Source organism: Mus caroli, unplaced genomic scaffold (assembly GCF_978045245.1).
Source record: "Mus caroli unplaced genomic scaffold, Mus_caroli_1 scaffold_14, whole genome shotgun sequence".
Lineage (NCBI taxonomy): Eukaryota > Metazoa > Chordata > Mammalia > Rodentia > Muridae > Mus > Mus caroli.
In genome coordinates, this window is record NW_028227269.1 from 57343821 (window position 1) to 57359947 (window position 16127).

Consider the following 16127-nt stretch of genomic DNA (forward strand, 5'->3'; position numbering starts at 1 on the left):
GGCTTTGTTTGTTTTGAGATGAGGTCTCACTATGTAGCTTAGCCTGTTCTGGCGCTCACTATGTAGACCAGGCTGGCCCGTCTTCTGAGCGTTGGGACCAGGGGCGTGCACCACCACATGTCAGTATAGTCAGTGGTCTTAACAGCTAAGTCATCTCTCCAGCCACTTTAAAAGGATTTTGTCTTTTAAACAATGCTAAATGAATGACATAGTCAAAGTGTTTTATTAAGAACCATTCACTCACCGGGCGTGGTGGCGCTCTCGGGAGGCAGAGGCAGGCAGATCTCTGAGTTCGAGGCCAGCCTGGTCTACAAAGTGAGTTCCAGGACAGCCAGGGATACACAGAGAAACCCTGTCTCGAAAAAACCAAAACCAAACCAAACCAAACAAACAAAACAAACAACAACAACAAAAACCCATTCACTCAAAAAATAATTCACACCAGGCAGTGGTGGCACACCTTTAATCCCAGGGTTTGGGAAGCAGAGGCAGGTCGACTCTCAGTGAGTTCAAGGCCTGCATGATCTATATAGCCCAGGGCCACCCAGAGAAAACCCTGCCTTGAAAAACAAAAAACAAAGAAATGAAACAGTAATTCACTTACTACTTTCTATATGTTCTAGGATCATACTGACACTTAAAATTCTGTCTTAAGTATTATTTAAGAAGTAGATCCCAGGAGCTGGAGAGATGGCTCAGTGGTTAAGAGCACCTCCGAAGGTCCTGAGTTCAAATCCTAGCAACCACATGGTGGCTCACAACCATCCGTAAGGATATCTGACACCCTCTTCTGGTGCATCTGAAGACCGCTATAGTGTACTTAGATATAATAATAATAATAATAATAAATAAATAAATCTTTAAAAAAAAAGTAAGGGGGAGGCAGAGGCAGGCGGATTTCTGAGTTCGAGGCCAGCCTGGTCTACAAAGTGAGTGCCAGGACAGCCAGGGCTACACAGAGAAACCCTGTCTCGAAAAACAAAACAAAACAAACAACAAAAAAAAAAGTAAGGAAGTAGATTCCACAGTTCTCTTTTTTTTTGTTGTTTTTTGTTTTTTTTTTTTTTTCCAAGACAGGGTTTCTCTGTATAGCCCTGGCTGTCCTGGAACTCACTTTGTAGACCAGACTGGTCTCGAACTCAGAAATCCTCCTGCCTCTGCCTCCAGAGTGCTGGGATTAATGGCGTGCGCCAACACGCCCGGCCACAGTTCTCTTAAATATAGTTCTTCATTATAGGACTATTTAAAACATTTAAAATTTTTTTCATTTGATTCTATCTATTTAAACTATGTTTGAAAATTGCATTAAGTTTCTTTTCTTTTTTAAAAATGTATGTGTGAGTGTCTATACAAGTGTATGTGTGCACCACTTGAGGTCCTGGTGCCAGAAAAGGCCAGAAGAGAAAGTTGGATCCCTTAGAACTAGAGTTTGAGATAGTTGTGAACTGTCTCATGGGTGCTTTACAAAAGTAACAAATGTTCTTCACCTCTGAGCCATCTTTCAGGCTCTGTTATTTTAAAAAATATATTTGTTACTGCGCATGCCATGTGGTGTGTGTGTGTGTGTGTGTGAATGTGCCATGTGAACGTGCCATGGTTCATATGTAGAGGTCAGAGGACAATGTTGGGAGTCCTTTTTCTTCTCTCACTGAGGGCTCCAGGGATTGAACTCAGGTTGTCAGGTTTGTGAGATAAGCGTCTTTTACCTGCTGAGTCATCTGACTGGCTAACCCAGTCACTGATAGTCTTGGAATAAACTGATGGCTCTGTGGACCTGTCATGGATATAAGTATATGGTGCACCATTATAAGCTTAGTAATTTGACCTACGTGTGTTTGAAATCGGAAATTTAGATGTTAGTTCCGTGGAAGACGCCATTCTTTAGATATTGTTCCACTGCAACTCATTTTACTCTGAGTGTGTCTGTGTACGCCATGGTGCTTGTTTGGGGATCAGTGGAAATTTTTCTGGAGCTGTTTTTCTCCTTGTAGCCTGTTTGTTCCAGGAATGAAACTCAGGTTACCAGGTTTGATGGCGGTGCTCTTGCCTACCGAGCCATCATCTCCCTGGTCAGATACATCTTTCTGAAATGTAGGTTTCCTGTAGAATTCTCAGCTTAATTTGGCAAGAACTGGAATTTTTATAAGAATCTAAGTCAATTGTGTTTTATTTTTTTTCATTTGTTTTTGTCTTTGTTTTTCAATAAATTCTGCTATTTTTCTTTCAAAAAAATGTAGGTTTTTCAATAGTGTGCTCATATGTTTTTATTCTGAGGTTGAGTTCAGGCATGTTGTGGTATTTAAAGAATGTATGTGTGAATTAGGTGTGGTGGCGTATGTCTATAATCCTAAACCTTAAAAGGTTGAGGGAAGATGATCCAGAATTCAAGGCCAACTCAGGTTACAGAGTGAAACTCTTGCTGGGCGGTGGTGGCGCACGCCTTTAATCCCAGCACTTGGGAGGCAGAGGCAGGTGGATTTCTGAATTCGAGGCCAGCCTGGTCTACAGAGTGAGTTCCAGGAGAGACAGGACTATACAGGGAAACCCTGTCTCAAAAAACAAAAAAACAAAAAAAAACAACAACAGAGTGAAACTCTTGTCTTTAAAAAAAAAAAAAAAAAGATAAAAAGCTGGGAGTGGTGGCACATGCCTTTAATCCCAGCATTTAGGAGGCAGAGGCAGGTGAATTTCTGAGTTTGAGGCCAGCCTGGACTACAGAGTGAGTTCCAGGACAGCCAAGGCTACACAGAGAAACCCTGTCTCAAAAAAAGTAAATAAATAAGAGTATTAGAAAAACAGAAAGTTTAGGAATATTTTGTAGGGATTTGTATCAGCACTATTTCATTGAGAAATGAAATATTCCCTGAAGTTATAAAAAATGGTTATCAGTTGGATAACATACTTTTTAAAAAATTAGTTAATTTATTTTTATGTATGAGTATTTTCTGCCTGCATCTATGTCTATCACACACATGCCTGGTGCCTGAGGAGGCCAGGAGAGGGCATTGGAACTGCCCTGTGGATACTGGGAATTGAACCTTGTCCGCTGAAGAGCGTTCAATGTTCTTTCCATCCCAAAGACAACATGCTTTCAAAATATTTTTAATTTAGGCTGACAATTTTACCCTTGTATGTAATATGCCTTGATCAAATCCACCTCCACTATCTCCTTGTCCTTGGACTTACCATGATACCCCTTTCTGCTGAAATGGTCTCTTTTCATTTGTTTATTTATCTGGTGTGTTAATGTTTGTGTGGGAACAGGTGTGCTACAGCACACATCTAGAGGTCGGAAGATAATTTGTGAAAATTGATTTTTTTTTTTCTTTCCACTGTGTGAGTCTCAGGGACCAGACTCCTCAGGCTTTCTGGCTTAGGAGCAAGAGCCTTTACCTCGACAGCCACATTGCTGGAACCATTTTTTTTTTTTTTAAATTCTGATGCAGGGGTGTAGGCTCCCCCAGCCCAGTTAGTGTGGCCACAGGTGGCTACATAGGGGTTGGCTGACCTTGAACTCACCATCTCCTTTTTTATCTTCATGAGTGCTTGATTATAGGGGCTGCACCACCATGCTTGGTTGATAACATGGATTTTTATTTACACAGATCTAATTAATATCTGAGTGGGAAAACGTAGTGATCAGTTTTATAATCTCCTGAGATTGTTTCCGGTGATTTGACACTGCATCTTGCTGAAGTAGTGTGTGAATCTTCTGAAATCACCAAAGGAAGCAGTAGTCTTGTGTGAGCTTTTCTTTGCCTGAAGTGCTCAAAGCCAAGATGATCTAACATACAGCTTAGTATTGCTCTTAACTTAGTTTCTCAGCACAGCCTTGTGCTATACTTGGCTTGAAAGCGAAAAGAGGCATCTGTGTGTGCAAACTCATGGCAGCCTGGGTTTCAGAGTTTGCTATTTTTATATTTTTATGACGTCAGTATCGTCCATGGACAGCGCCAACACAGAACTACCGAATGTCATAGTTTTCTCTCTGCCGATCTTTCTCTTGTTTATTCCTTGGAGCCATGGTCTTTTATATTTAAGAGTTTACATTATTATATACAGGTAATCAAGTTCCATCAGGTTTGGAACTTGGAAATCAATCACTGTAAGTTCTAGTGTGGCCTTTCTTGGTGTAACCATTTGTTCTATTTGTTCATTAGAATTAGCAACCGATATTAAGCATCCTGCAGCTACTGTCAATAATTTTTGTCATTCTGATTGTCTGGTTCTTCTAGCAGATAAAGTAAGCAAAATTGGTTTCATTGAGTGATGTCTACATATTGTATCTTTTTGGATAAATGTTTCTAACAGGAAAGGAATCTTTTTTTTTTTGTTTTTTGATTTTTTTTCAGGCAGAGTTTCTCGGTGTAGTCCTGTCTTGGAATTCACTCTGTGCACACACACAGGGTGGCCTCAAACTCAGAGATCTGCCTGCCTTTGCTTCCTGAGTGTGGGAATCAGAGGCATGCACCACCACCTGGCTGAAATCTTTTTTTTAAAATTAACTTTATTATTTTACTTATGCGAGTGTTTTGCCTGTATATATATATATTTGTGTACCACCAGAAGCTGGTATTGGGTCCACTGGAATTCAGTTACAGGTGGTTGTAAGCTGTGATGTGGGTGGTGGGAGTTGCAACTGAGTCCTCTGAAAGGTAGCAAGTGCGCTTAACCACTGAACCATCTTTCTAACCCCAGAAATGAATGAATGAATGAATGAATGATTGATTATTTTAAAAATGTTTATTTTTATTTATACGTGTGTATGGCTCTGTATGCATTTGTATGCAAGCTTCATGGTGTATGCGTGACAATCAGAAGAGGAATTGCCGGAGCTGGTTCTCTTCTTCCACCATGCAGATCTTGGGGCTTGAACTCTGCTTGTCATGTTTGGCAACAAGCATCTTCACTCACTGAGTCATCCTGTCAGCCCAAGGAATGGAATCTTAGTGGGACCTTTTTATTATTCTTAGTCATGAGCTCGTGCAGAAGGAGAAAGTTGATGTTCCATTAGTTCCCGGTTTTATTTTTTTAAGCCTGGTTCTGGCTAAGGCGCCCAGGCTGGTGTTGAATTTTTGACTCTTTTTGTTTTTGTTTATGAAATGTTGGGATTACAGACCTGTGCTACCATGCTTGGCATCATTTTTAAAGTAAATATATATATATATATATATATTTGCTTGCTTAAATGAGTACAGGTTTTTGATGTTGTTGCTGCTGTTGCTGTTTTAGTCTTCCTTGGCCAAGGTATCCAGCACTATGTGGTCATCTGAGTTAAGGTCCCTCCAATCCTCTGTCTTAACCTCCAGCCTGTAAGCATGTTATTTCACAAGCAGGAAGGACTTTAGAAGCTATTCTTTAGGTGCACTATAACCTCACGGTTTCTCAGGAGAAGAGAGCAGGACAGTGTGAATAAGAGTTGACAGGATGTATCCGTGCTGGAGAATGGAACGTAGTTCTACAAACTGAGCAATGAGGGAGGCTTCTGGAAGCTACAGAAGACCAGCATTTGAATTTTCCTCCAAGTTTCCAGAAGGCATGCAGTCCAGCAAATATGGCTTTAAGATTTTGACTTCCAAAAGTCTAACAGACTGAACTCTATTGCTTAAGACAAAAGCCTGTGGTCATTTGTCATACTACCTTGGGGACTTGTACAGGTCACAGTTAATGTTTTGTGCATTTTCTCATGTGAAGTGTCATACTAGCCATGGTGTCTCAAACAATAACTTCAGAAAATAAAAGGAAGCCAGTGACAAAGCAAGTATGTTAGAAAAGACATTTCTCTTTATGTATTTGTAGATATGGACTCTGAAGTGGAGTTACCCATGGAAGAACATGAAGGGGTACATTTCAAACCCTCATCTTCTAAAAGGAACGAGGAAGATTCAAATTCCTGGGCGGACCCTGAAGAGCTCTCTGTGGCACAAACAGACGGGTCTGCGGAAGGTGCCTTGCTTGATACTCAGCTAGTTTCTCCAAAAGGTAAGAAACGTGGTTTTTTTTTTGTTCTTGTTCCAATTCACCAACTGAAGAATAAATTAAATTAGGAAATGATATCATGTGGTAATATTTTCTATTTCTAAAACAACAGAGCATGCTGCAGACTTTCAGCTTCTGAAGTATTTACTACAAATTGATGTCTACGGTTTCATGAGCTTTGCTCTTTCACCAATTGAAATTCTTTTAGAAAGTGTAAGTTGGATTTTAAATTTTCATTTACATTCTTAGTGCTCTCTGTATGTCCGTCTGTCTCTCCTTGTGTGTGTGTGTTTGTGTGTATGTGCGCGTGCATGCGCCATGATACAAATGTAGAGGTCAGAAGACAACTTTCTGGAGTCTGTTCTCTCCTTCCACCATGTGAGTTTTAGGGATCAAATCTGTTAGGCTTGACAGCAAGCACCTTTAACAGATGAGACATCTCAATCACCCCATAGATTTTTTTTTTTTTAGTTTCACCCCATAGATTTTTAAATCTTTTGCAATAATTTTACCTAGTATAGAAATGACTTAGAAGCTGGGTGGTGGTGGTGCACACCTTTAATCCCAGCACTTGGGAGGCAGAGGCAGGAGGATTTTTGAGTTCCAGGACAGCCAGGGCTACACAGAGAAACCCTGTCTCGAAAAAAAAAAAAACCAAAAAAAAAAACAACCAAACAAAAAGAAATTACTTAGAATGATTCTTACCTATATATACCTCACAGTGCTTCACTTTCCATGAAATTGTATGTATGAGTTCTTTGATAAAGTGGATGTTGTTAGGATTTTGTTGTTGTTTGTTTATTTTGTTTTCTTTCTTTTTTAAAAAAGATTTATTTATTAATTATATATAAGTACACTGTAGCTGTCTTCAGACACACCAGAAGAAGGTGTCAGATCTTATTATGGGTGGTTGTGATTATGTGGTTGCGGGGAATTGAACTCAGGACCTCTGAAGAGCACTGCTCTTAACCACTGAGCCATGTCTTCAGCCCTTGTTTTGTTTTCTAACACAGGGTTTCTCTGTGTAGCCCTGGCTGTTCTGGAACTCACTCTGTAATCCAGGCTGGCCTCCAACTCAGAGAGCTGCCTGCCTCTGCCTCTGCCTCTGCCTCTGCCACCTTGTGCTGGGATTAAGGGTGTGTGCTATACCCCATACCCCAAGGATTTTTTTTTTTTAAATCTTGAATTATAGTTTCTGTTCTTTTGGGAAAATTATACTAAATTATAGTAAATGAGTTAATTAGAAATACTATGACTTAAAGATTCTTGAGCAAATTGTTAGTGCCACATGAAGTGGTATAATAAGAATAAGAAAACAAATAGTACTGTACTACTTAACTTCACTATAGCAAAAACTCCAAGTTCTGCTCTCATTTCTCACTTGTTGCTAATGTGATTATCAGCTAGATGTGGTGTGCTCCTGCAGTACCAGCATCTGAGAAGTAGAGGCAAGAGGATTGAGTTGGAGTTGCTGGTGCTACACAATGAAACTCCATCTCAATAAAGAGAGGGGGCACTAGAGAGATGGCTCAGTGGTTAAAAGCACTTGTTGTTCTTGCAGGGGACCTGGGTTCAGTCCCTGGCACCCACACGTCAAGTTACAATTGTTGGGGTTCAGGAGCTGCCTCACAAACCACATGAACACAGATCTCAGCCAGACAGGGAGAGTTTATTGAGTATACACCCCAACACTGATCGATCAGGGCTATAGTCAGACTTGGGAGCTGAGCCTTCAGTTAAGATCCCACAGGGCTTTTAAGCTTACAGTTCTCAAACATCTGTGCCAAGTTATTCCACCAATCGTGATTTAGTGATAGGGGATTTCCTTAGGGACAGGTCTTTGTTATACTGCTCCCATTGTTGAGGTATTCAACTATGGCAGGGTACTTGTCTTGTCTAACATCCATACCTTAACTTGTCAACCAGGATGTCAGTTAGCCATGCACATGCCTCTTTCTGCCGAGTAGGATGTCAGTTCCCAGGGAGGTCTTGGGAACTTAAATTTTCCTCAACCCCTACTCAAAATGGAAGTCTTGTTCCAGATGGTTTCTTATATTGGTGCAGGTGTTTCTTTTATGTTGGGATCCATCCCAGGAGCACCTTATAAGAGCATATACCTTAAAAGCTTATTCACAGGTGCAGGAAGTGCTGCTGGGTGGTTGGTTCCGGTCCAAGCTTATTGTGGGTAACTATACAAAGCAGTTCTAACTGACTTATGCTGTGAAGTTCAAGAGCACAGAATATAACAGAATGTACAATCACCTTGGGCATGGGAAAGTTTCCTTAGGACCTTAGTAACAGCACAAGATGGCAGGCAAGACACTTAAGACTTACCAAGGCCTTAACATTTCCCCTAGGCCTTCACACCAATCACCTGTAACTCCAGTTGCAGAGGATCTAGCACCCTCTTCTAGTGCCAGCACTAGGCACACACATATTTGCAGGCAAAATACTCTCATAAGATAAAAATAAATGTGTCTTAAAAATGTCAGCCTTGTGGTGGTGGCACACAACTTTAATCCCAACACTTGGGAGGCAGAGGCAGACATAACTTTGTGAGTTTGAGGCCAGCCGGATCTACAGATTGAGTTTCAGGACTACCAGGGCTACACAGAGAAACCCTGTCTCAACAAAACAAAACAAAACAAAACAACAAACAAAACAACAGCAGAAACTTATTACTAAGTGAGATATAGCCTCACTTTAGCATTTAGCACACAAGAAATCTTTTGCAAACTTCTTTACTGTTACCTCCAAGATAATAGGGGAGGCATTTTATCTGCTCATTTACTTTGTAGGTTGCTTTCTGGGAGCTCATTGGAAAATGTAGGTAGGAAAATGAATTATTGTAATATTGGAGTATAATAGTCAGAGGGCCCTACCACAGGGTCTGCCTAGGAGGTGGCTTAGGTAGAAAGTGTGGGCAAAGGAGGCTAAAAGTGTCCTAGAGGGGAGCATATTTGACCTAATACTGAATGAAAGTTAGAGTTAGCAAAAGCAAGAAAAGATGGACATACTGTAGTGGAAATAACATTTTTAACACTCATGAAATAGAAGGGAACATGACTTTTTTGTGAACTATACATAGGTGGTTCATCTTGGCAGAATAGGGAAGATTTCATAGGTACATGAGAATCAGATTAAGATTACATTATCGGCCGGGCGGTGGTGGCGCACGCCTTTAATCCCAGCACTTGGGAGGCAGAGGCAGGCGGATTTCTGAGTTCGAGGCCAGCCTGGTCTACAAAGTGAGTTCCAGGACAGCCAGGGCTATACAGAGAAACCCTGTCTCGAAAAACAAACAAACAAAAAAAACCAAAACCAAAACAAACAAACAAAAAAAAGATTACATTATCTCTGGCAGTCCTAGAACGTACTATGCAGATCAGGTTGGCCTGAAACTCCTAGAAATCCACTCACCCCTGCCTCCCAACTACTGGAATTAGAGATATCTGCTACCATGCCTGGCCTTTGTCTCATTTTTTAATGCTGGCAAATACTCATCTTAAAAATAATGTCAGTTGGCAGTGGTGGCACACGCCTTTAATCCTAGCACTTGGGAAGCAGAGGCAGGCAGATTTCTGAGTTCAAGGCCAGCCTGGTCTACAGAGTGAGTTCCAGGACAGCCAGGGATATACAGAGAAACCCTGTCTCTGAAAACAAAACAAAACAAAACAAACAAACAAACAAACAAACAAACAAAAGATGCCAGCTTGGTGTGGTCTTTGATCACAGCACTTGGGAGGCAGAGGTGAAAGGATCTCTGTGAGTTCTATGAATTGCAGAGTTCCAGGCCAGCCAAGGCTACACAGTGGGACTCTACCTAAAAACAAACAATGCTGTATAGGTCTGTCAAAAGAGTATATGAGCTCTACTTGGTCCACTAGTCACACTTTTAAACCTCTGGCCCAACATGTGGTGGTAGTGGTTGAAATGAGTGGAGGAACCATTTGGATAGGGGTCTAACTTGTAGATAAGGGTCATTGGATGTAGTAATTGATTTGTTTTAGCAAGAATTAAAGAGAAAAGTAAGATTGTTACAATGTTTGTAGCTAGCTAAGTATATGGTAGTACCACTAACTGGACAACTTTTATGGAAACTACCTAATATATTTCCTTTTCTTTCTTCCTTAACTTCTTTGACTCCTTCCTTCCTTCCTTCCTTCCTTCCATTCTTTCTCTTCTTTTTGTTTTGTTTTTCATTTTATGAGACAGGGTTTCTCTGTGTAGCCCTGGTTGTCCACTTGCTCTGTAGACCAGAGTGGTCTCAAAATCAGAGATCCACCTGACTCTGCTTTCTGAGTGCTGGGACTAAAGCCGTATGCTACCACTTCCTTTTCCTTCTTCCTCCTTCCTTTTGCCTTCCTTCCTTCCTGTCTTTTTTGAGACAGGGTCTCAGCTGGTCTGGAGTGCTCTTTGTACCACAGGCTGTTCTCAAACTTGTGGCTCTGTCAGATCCCCCTGCCTCATCCTCTAAGTGCTGGTATTATAGGCATGAGCTACCATGCCTGACTTCATCATGTTTCTTTAAGAAGCCCCTTCTCATTTAATATTGTTTGTTAGGTTATACAAAGTAGGTATTATAAAATAAAAAGATCCAGACAGATCATTACTTTTTTTTTTTTGTATGACTCAGTCTTAAAGATGATTATAAATGTCAGTCAGGTTAGGAGAAAAATTAGTACTAATGTTAGTAGCTAGTCAGAATGAAGTCTTCAGTTTTCTGTTGAAATACTCTTTGCCTGGGTGGTGGTGATGCACACCTATAAGCCCCAGCATCCAGAAGACAGAGGCAGGTGGGACTCTCTGAGTTTGAGGCCAGCCTGGTCTACAGAGCAAGTTCTAGGACAGTTGGGACTACATATGGAAACCCTGTCTCAAAAAACAAACAAACAAACAAACAACCCCCCCAAAAGGTATTGTTGGGCTGGTGATGTAGCTCAGTGGAGGAGAAAACTTGCTTGGGTCACAGAAGTCTATGGGTTTAATTCCCCAGCACTGAAAACAATAGTAACAAGAAACTGTACGGCACACACACACACACACACACACACACACACACACTTCCCCTCCCCACCTCAGGCCAACTGTCAATTTCTAAAATGTGAGTTCATTTAAAAATTTCGGATTCCCTTGAACCCTGAAAGACTGCAGTCTAGACGTCTCTAGTGTGGTGAACTGGGGCTCAACCTGACACAGCAGAGGCAGGCAGACTTGTACGGTTTAAGTACACTCTGTGCACTCCGACTGCTTGTCTTCTCCGGGCCGTCGGCCCATAATCATTGGGCTTTTTTTTTTTTTTTTAAAGATTTATTTATTTATTATATGTAAGTACGCTGTCCTCAGACACTCCAGAAGAGGGCGCCAGATCTCGTTACGGATGGTTGTGAGCCACCATGTGGTTGCTCTTACCCACTGAGCCATCTCACCAGCCCTCTGAAGAGTTTCTAACACACCTGAAATCTAGCAATCTGGACAGCTGTGACGCACGTATGGCAGAGATCTGAAAAGCTTCAGTAAACAAACAAACAAACCAATTGGAGCAATTTTCCAGTTAATTTTGAGTGAAAGGGGTTCTTTTTTCTTCTTCTCTAATTGTCTGAGGTGAGTGACTGTTGCAAGTAATTCGTATTTCAGGTAGATTATGTGTAGAGGCTCCTTCCTGGTATCACTTGGGAACTAGAAGTTCCCACAGCTTCGTAGCAACTTTATCTTATAGCAGAGGAGCCTCCTGAAGTTCTTCCCCTGAATGCTTCATTAGTAACAGCTCGAAAACTGCCCAGCTCCTGTTGAACAGGTAGCTCCTGATTCAATACATTCTGAGAACTCTTACACCGAAGACTCAGAGAATAGCAATGTGGCACAACTTGTTGATTTTCTTCCCAGAGAGGAGTGCTTATGTGTGTAACACCAGTGCCTACCTAAGTGGGAGTGGCTAGTCCTTACAGCGTTGACATAGGGCCTTCCTGAGGGAAACCCATTTCTAGTCCATGGACTAGGTGTTCTGGTTAGCAAGTGTCTAGTGTCCCTGGATATTTTTCCATAGTTATGAACACTAATAACATTTACTGTTTAGTTCCTTGAAAGCAGGCCCTTTATAAGATAATAAAACCTCATGCTTACTTATGGAAAACCGTCTTTGAATATCGTTCCCTTGGTAGAAATTATGAACTCACTATGAATAGACTAGAATAAAATTTTCAGTGTTTCAGCAGTTGCAATCTTAGGATTTTCCTTTCCAATTGTGGATTTTAATATGTAATACGTACGATATTTTAAAAAAATGCATATGTGCAAGGCATGTGTGCACACATATATTTAACAAGTTATGAGGTCCGTGAAATTGGATTACGGGTTGGTAGTCACAGCTCCACCTATAGTACCCCTCCATCACAGTGTCAAAACAGGATCACACTCTGTGTGGAAACGGGAGTGCAGAAGGTATTAAAATCTGGACTCTTTCTCAAGGATCTGAAGTAGTCAGGAGAGCTTTAGTTACATGTCCGGGTGTTTAAACATGAATGTCCTAGGACATGGAATTGGAAGGTCTGGCTGAGGAGGTAAGTGTCTACTCGACAGTAATGCAGTCACAAGTTAGACTTGGGAATTGGCAGTGATTGTTAAGTTTACTATTTGTTTGCTTTAGGTATGCTTGGGCTTTTTTTTTTTTTTCTTCCTTTTAAAACTTCACTTGCCTCATTTATGCTTTTAGCATTTGGGATGATAACTATCGTAGACTTTTGGAAAGGGCCATAGATTAACATATGGAAGACATGATATGAGCAAAGCAAATGTTTTCTGTTTATAAATCCTAACAGCCCAATAAGATTGTAGAGCCTGTTAAATATGCTAAGACCCACCGTAAAATTTGTATTTAATATAGTATCCTAACAGAACCTTAAACATCTCTGAAATTTCTAAAAAACTTAAGCACACTTCTTTCCTGACTTTCATATTCACACAAGCTGATTTCAACACAGTCCGACATGTGCAAAAGTTGGGCACTACCTTAAAATGGGAGGATTGAGCAACTTTCTGCTATCTCCTGACAGAAGCAGTTTCTGAAACTCCCTAGGGTGATGTGGCAAAGAACTTAGGCCTCAGTTTGGTCTTAGTAGTCACTGGCTGCAACCGTGGCTGTTTCTGATTTTGTGTGTGAGTGCTTGTGGCATGAAAGAGATGTGTTTACTGTAAGGGAAATTTACAAAGGTTTATGATTTTTATCAAGTTCTCTTGGGAGGCTGCTGCTTTTTGAGTTTCTTCTCTGAAGACTTGCGTTAGATAGTTTGCATAAGAATGATCATGTAGGTAAAGAAGACATAGAAGACAGGTTATGTTTTAAACCTTACGTTTCAAACCCTCTCTCCCAGGACTTCGCGCAATGGCTCTAAAAATAGGGCCCTAAATTTAGAGGACAAGCTGCTACATTTAGTTCTTTTGTGCGAACTCCTCGGGTCGAGCAGGAGTGCACACGGGCTCCATCTGGCACCCGGGTCCCTAGGGCTAATGCAGTTTCAGACTGGGGCGCCTGGCCAGCGCCCACCAGGTGGACACCGGCGAGCGAGCGAACCCGAAGGCTGGCCCGACGAGGACCGACGTGTGCTCGCCCAGGACAGGTTAAACTCTGACCAGACCACACAGTTGACCCGGACGCCTTCGTGTCCAGAGTCCGAAGTGCGGACTCGCAAAGCAGGACGCGTGGGATCGTGCGTCGCGGGCCATTTTTTTCTGGCCACAATTATGGCGGAGGCCGGCGTCTCTGTGACTGAGGGGTCCCCCGGGGTACGACAGTGTGGGGCTCAGGCTCTAGACGCTCGAGGCGTCTGCTTGTGGACGTGGGCGCGTTGGGAGCTCGGGTGGCGGGACTTTTTTCACCCCGGGACTGAGCCTTAGGTCTCGGGGTGGAAGGCGGCAGCCGCACGCTCCGGCTCCTCGTGCTCCGAGGTTGGAGGCCCGGGAGCGGCGCGTGGGCCCTTTAAGGTCGAGCGCGGACGTGGCCGCGGAGCTCGTGCAGTAGAGGGGGCGTCTCCGCCGCGCCGGCGAGACCAAGGCCGGGGGGTGGTGGGGGTGCGACGCGGGCTCCCCCCGCAGGGCCGCAGTGGTATGCGCCGGCCGCTAGTGCGTTCGCGTTCCCAGCGCTGCCCCGATCGCGCCGGGCCTGCTGCTGGCCGGCGGGCCGGCTGCGAGGCCTCCGCCCGTGGGCGCGGAGATGGCCGGGCCCGGGGCGGCGGCGGGTTGCGCGCGGCGGGTTCTGGAGCAGCTGCGCTGGGTGAGTTCTGGGCTCGGGAGCCGTGGGCCCGGGACGGCCGAGCAGCTGCGGAAGGGAAGCCGGAGCTCCAGGGCGCTCGCCCGGCCTGTACTCGGCCGCTGCTCGCCGCGGGGGGAATGGGGCCTCGGGATTGGGAAGGCATTGTGGACGTCCCAAAGGAGAGCGTGTTTTTGTTCCCGACCCCAAAGTCGGACGTCATTTATTTTGAACAGGGGTCAGTTACACGTGGTTCTTCTGACTGCCGGAAACTGGAGTTTCTTAGTGATGAAACTTCTTGTCTCAAGCGGACGCCTAAGATGGGGCCGGAACTGAGATTTTAATTCTGCATTATTTTCCCCCAGTAAAGAATGCCCTTCTGAAATGCTTTAACCATAGTGCTCTTCCTCTTTTCGCATTGTTAATGTAAAAGGTGTTCTTGTAACTCTCTTAGAGATAGTGAACGCTCAGGAGCTACATTTTTTTTTTTCTGTTTTATTTTGTAATTAGGTGGCAGAGTTTTTTTTTTCCTTTAGTGTTTGTGGGTGTTGTGTTTTTGTTGATAATATTTCGAGACACCACACACACACACACACACACACACACAGTTTTAGAAAACTGCGTTGTATTTTTTTTTAAGCCATTTAAATATTGCAGCTGTTCTGATTAACCAGTTCGGGTTATCTTGTTTTGTGAACTTAAAGTAGTGTTGCCATGCAGGTGTTTCTTTTATTTATCCAAGTGTAGTGTAGTGAGGGCACCGGCCCATGAATGAAAAAGTTCTGCGGAGGTTCTAAATGAACTAAGGATTTTGCCACTGGCATCCGGCTGTCTTTTAAAGGAAAGAAGACACACAATTAGTTCATAGTAGACACGGATTGCTTATAGACGCACACATGCAAAGCAAGGAGACGGAGAGACTGTATGCATATTCTTGGAGGTTGGGGAAAGTCTTAAGAGGCCGAGCAAATAACATACTGTGTTGCTCAGAGGATAAAGTGAGCCAAGGATGGGACGGGTGAAATGATGCCTGCTGTAGACAGGTGGGTCCCAAGGACTGCTGTGGGGTGCAGTAGAGCCTTCGAAGGCTTTTCAGTATTTTGGCTACTATAGATTTTCCTGGTACTAGTATGCATGTAGCCTAGATGCCAGGGAACAAAACTCAAAACAGGAAATGAGAAATGACCGCGGTAAGGATACAGAAGTTTGGTACTCAATGGGGAACTAGGAAGAGCTGAAATGGGTATAACTTTCTTGATTAGATGTGGAGAGGGGTGGGTTGTGGGCGAATCTAGAATACGCCTAAATTTCTGGCTGTGCCAGTTAAGTTATCGAGATGGGGTTTATGGGAAGAGAATCATACGTTGTAAATGAGAGATAATTTCAAATCATACATATCTCCATTCATTGAAATCAACAATTAGTGCCCCAGTGGGTAAAGGACTTGCTGTGCAAGCATTACCTGGAGTTGGAGCCTGCATACATAATTAGTGCTAGGCTTGCAGGGACCTCTCACTCTAGTGCTGGGTGGAGGTGTGTGCAGGGGAATCCCAGGGGGAGTCACTGGTCACCAGCTTAGCAAACAGTAGGTGAGCTCTAGGTTCAGTGAGTGTGCACTTGTGAGTTTAGGTGTCCGTGGAGGCCAGAAGAGGGCATAAGAGGAGTCACAGGCAGGCGGTTGTGAGTGGCCTGCCCTGGACGGTGGCAACGTTGTGAACTCTGGTCCTCTGCAGTAGCAGTAAATGCACTTCACTGCGCACTCATCTCTCTGGGCTCGACAGTGTGGTTTTACATTTTAAAAAGTAGATTGAGCTTTATTTTAGCTTGATGTATAGCTTTGTTGTGAAGACCCTTGTGTTGTACAGCTGAGAACGTGTTTTCTGCTATTGTTGTGTGAGATTTT

General features: G+C 43.1%; 1 protein-coding gene across 12 annotated transcripts in view; it reads left to right on the top strand.

The window, feature by feature from the left end:
• Mia2 (MIA SH3 domain ER export factor 2) overlaps positions 1-16127 on the top strand; it is an 88456-nt gene that overhangs the window by 18507 nt on the left and 53822 nt on the right. For 7 of the 12 annotated variants that reach the window (XM_029484292.2, XM_029484293.2, XM_029484291.2 and 4 more), the window contains exons 5-6: positions 5800-5982; positions 6092-6192. In XM_029484292.2, the coding sequence (XP_029340152.1) occupies positions 5800-5982; positions 6092-6192 (284 nt within the window). Of the gene's footprint in view, positions 1-5799; positions 5983-6091; positions 6193-12360; positions 12540-13646; positions 13762-14085; positions 14249-16127 lie in introns of those variants that run through there. The other 5 variants (XM_021178553.3, XM_029484296.2, XM_021178552.3 and 2 more) reach the window with 4 other exon arrangements.